We start from the raw sequence: 3285 nt of genomic DNA, 5'->3' as shown, positions 1-3285 counted from the left end.
CGCCGGGGAACGCTCGGATGCCGGCTCGCACGGCAGCAGCGGCACGGAGCGAACCCCGGCACGGCCGGGTGACCCTGCGGGCCACGCCACAGCGCGGGGCAGCCGCGGGCACTCACGGCGGCACGGGGAGCACCTCCGCCGCTGCCCGCGCAGGTGGCCGGTCGCGGGGTGCCACCGGCACGGCCACGGGCGCGAACGGCCCCTCCCGGTAACACCCTCGCGCTCGTCTGTGCGGGGCACGGGGCGCAGAGCCCGCGTCACGGGGAGAGGCCTGGGCGCCCCCCGCGCGGCCCGGCCGGGGCGGGACCCCCACGGCAGCGCCGGCGGCCGCGGTGCCGGGAGCCGGGCGGGGCGGGGCGGCCGCGGCGCGCGCCAGCCGCACTCGGGGGAGGCCGGGAGCGCAGGCCGCGGCCGCGGCCCGGAACGCGCGACGTCAGCGCCGCGGCGCACGCGGCGGCCCCGCGCCCTATATAAGGCGGTGGCGCCCGCCGCCGCCTCAGACCGCGCCGGCCGCGCTCCCCGTCTGTGCCCCCCCGGCCTCCCGCTACACCGGCGCTAGACATGGGCTCCGCGGGCACCCGGCCCGCTCTGGCGGCCGCTCTCCTCTGCCTGGCCCGCCTGGTAAGTGCCGCGAGTCCTGCCGCGGTCCGGGAGAGGGAGGGAGAAGAGGCGGGTCGGGTGGCTCCGGTCGGCTCCCGGCGCTCACCGGACGCTCCGCTCCGCAGGCTCTGGGCTCACCCTGCCCCGCCGTGTGCCAGTGCCCAGCGGCCGCGCCGCAGTGCGCCCCGGGCGTGGGGCTGGTGCCGGACGGCTGCGGCTGCTGCAAGGTCTGCGCCAAGCAGCTGAACGAGGACTGCAGCCGATCGCAGCCCTGCGACCACACCAAGGGGCTGGAGTGCAACTTCGGGGCCAGCCCCGCCGCCCTGAAGGGCATCTGCAGAGGTAAGCGGCGACCCCGCTCCCCCGGGACGGACCCCGCGCCCCGCGGTGCCGGGGTTCGGTAATTTCGAGCCCATGTATGGTTATGCTTTGTTGTCGGTAGCTTGGCAGAAAGGCACATGACTTCAGCAGTCTGGAATGCGATTCAGTATGTCTGGGCTCCGCTAAACGCACATAAGGAAAAGTGATTCCTGACTAAGTTATTGTTCTGGCCCCGCGTCCCCGGGGGGTTGTAGGGAGCTCCGCCGTACATTGAGTTTAACAGACCAGCAAATACCTGTGCTTAGACCAGCGATTCCCGCCGCTCACTCCCCTCTTTCCCTTCCTGTTGGTCTCTGCAGCACAGTCCGAGGGAAGACCGTGTGAATATAACTCCAAAATCTACCAGAACGGCGAGAGCTTCCAGCCGAATTGTAAACACCAGTGTACGTGCATAGATGGAGCTGTGGGCTGCATCCCGCTCTGCCCGCAGGAACTCTCTCTTCCCAACCTGGGCTGCTCCAGCCCCAGGCTGGTCAAAGTGCCCGGGCAGTGCTGCGAGGAGTGGGTCTGTGACGAAAGCAAGGATGCGCTGGAGGAGCTGGAAGGCTTTTTCAGCAAAGAGTTTGGTCCGGATGATTCCGAAGGCGAATTAACCAGGAACAATGAGCTAATTGCCATTGTGAAGGGAGGCCTGAAAATGCTACCTGGTGAGTGTGGATTTATCTGGGTGACGGTTAAGGGGATGAGGCCAGACAGTGCCTAAATGACTCCTTAGACCCCAAGGGAAAGAAAGAAACCTAGTGAGAGAATATATTTAGACTAACCCCTCTTTTTTTTTTCCCAGTTTTTGGGTCCGAGCCACAAAGCCGAACTTTTGAGAATCCCAAATGCATTGTGCAAACAACTTCTTGGTCCCAGTGCTCAAAGACGTGTGGAACTGGCATCTCCACAAGGGTGACAAATGACAATCCTGACTGCAAGCTCATCAAAGAGACCAGGATATGTGAAGTGAGGCCATGTGGCCAGCCCAGCTATGCCTCCCTAAAGGTAAATACAGACTCCTCTGGTGTTTCTCTTCTCTCTAAGCTGCTTCAGGTAGGGGGTAAAGGCTGGAAAAGCATCTCCTGCTAACAATGTTACTGCCTTTCCTTTGCAGAAGGGAAAGAAATGTACCAAGACAAGGAAGTCCCCCTCCCCGGTGAAGTTTACTTATGCTGGATGTTCCAGTGTTAAGAAGTACCGCCCCAAGTACTGTGGCTCCTGCGTGGATGGCAGGTGCTGCACACCCCAGCAGACCAGGACTGTCAAGGTCAGGTTCCGCTGCGATGATGGGGAAACCTTCACCAAGAGCGTCATGATGATCCAGTCCTGCCGATGCAACTACAACTGTCCACATGCAAATGAAGCCTATCCCTACTACAGACTAGTCAACGACATTCATAAATTTAGGGACTAAGTTGTGTTGGGGGTGGGATGCAAAACAGAATTTTGAAGTACCCAGCCATGGAGAAAGGACCTTTGATGGAAGTGTTGCCTTGCCCATTTGAGGGCAACATCGAGATGTTACAGGAGTGTACTGTGCAACTGGACACTAATGCAACAGAGATTTAATCATACTTAAAGCTTCATAATACTGGAGCAACTTTACTGCTTCTTTTTGGAGCACCTTATCTAATTATATACTGTTTTCTGTTTGTAAGTGATCAGATTAATGTTTTGTTCCGGTTACGAAAACTTTTCTATCCTGTTCAGTTTAACACTATGCTTCTCCCCCTCCCTTCAATCTTTTCCCACCCTCTCCCAACTAAGTTGGAAGTTACATTCCTTCCTGAGGTGGGCACTTGTGGGGTGTTCACAGTGGCAGCTATTATGTACCAACTGTAGTTTAAGGGCAAACAGAAATCAGTTGTTTTAAAGCTGAGTATTTTATTTATCAAACTGTAGCTTTTTGTTTGTTTGTTTCCTCTGAATTTTTTTTACCCCTTCCAGCCCCTGTAATACTGGAATAAGTTGTAAATGATTTTAATTTTATATTCAATGAATTAAAAGAATTTATTTATGGAATTAATCATTTAATAAAGAAATATTTACCTAACTACTCTTAGTAGAGCATTCTGATAGGCTACAGGCTTAAATACAGCACATGCATGAGGTTTCTATGAAAACTCTGAAATCTGAAGTTTGGATTCTCTGAAAGTTAAGCAAGTTCTACTGCAGATGTGGAAATGGATTACGTAGCCAAGTCTAATTCTTTGGATAAATGATGTTTTGAAGGGGTGTCTGCAGTCTGCAACCCCATGCTCTAGAAAGCATACTTAGAAAGAGCTTCTTGGCACTGAATGCAAATCTTTGATAGACTGAAAT

General features: G+C 55.8%; 1 protein-coding gene across 1 annotated transcript; it reads left to right on the top strand.

The window, feature by feature from the left end:
- Positions 1-514: 514 nt before the first annotated feature.
- Positions 515-3000, top strand: CCN1 (cellular communication network factor 1). Its single transcript, XM_005521008.2, has 5 exons — positions 515-621; positions 726-942; positions 1281-1628; positions 1766-1968; positions 2078-3000. The coding sequence occupies exons 1-5, from the start codon at positions 562-564 to the stop codon at positions 2375-2377; spliced, it is 1128 nt and encodes a 375-aa protein (XP_005521065.1). The 5' UTR covers positions 515-561; the 3' UTR covers positions 2378-3000.
- Positions 3001-3285: the final 285 nt, after the last annotated feature.

Source organism: Pseudopodoces humilis, chromosome 10, assembly GCF_049639895.1.
Source record: "Pseudopodoces humilis isolate 2021_Gansu_Grassland_sample_001 chromosome 10, ASM4963989v1, whole genome shotgun sequence".
Classification (NCBI taxonomy): Eukaryota; Metazoa; Chordata; class Aves; order Passeriformes; family Paridae; genus Pseudopodoces; species Pseudopodoces humilis.
Note: the sequence above shows the minus strand (reverse complement) of the source record. Positions and strands in the feature narration are given on the sequence as shown.

What these genes read in the sequence shown, in the direction of transcription:
- CCN1 (XM_005521008.2), top strand. Translation starts at nt 562, where the DNA reads ATGGGCTCCGCGGGCACCCGGCCCGCTCTGGCGGCCGCTCTCCTCTGC. An exon ending in TCCTCTGCCTGGCCCGCCTG is followed by an intron (nt 622 to 725) that starts GTAAGTGCCGCG and finishes TCCGCTCCGCAG; the next exon opens with GCTCTGGGCTCACCCTGCCC. An exon ending in CCTGAAGGGCATCTGCAGAG is followed by an intron (nt 943 to 1,280) that starts GTAAGCGGCGAC and finishes TGGTCTCTGCAG; the next exon opens with CACAGTCCGAGGGAAGACCG.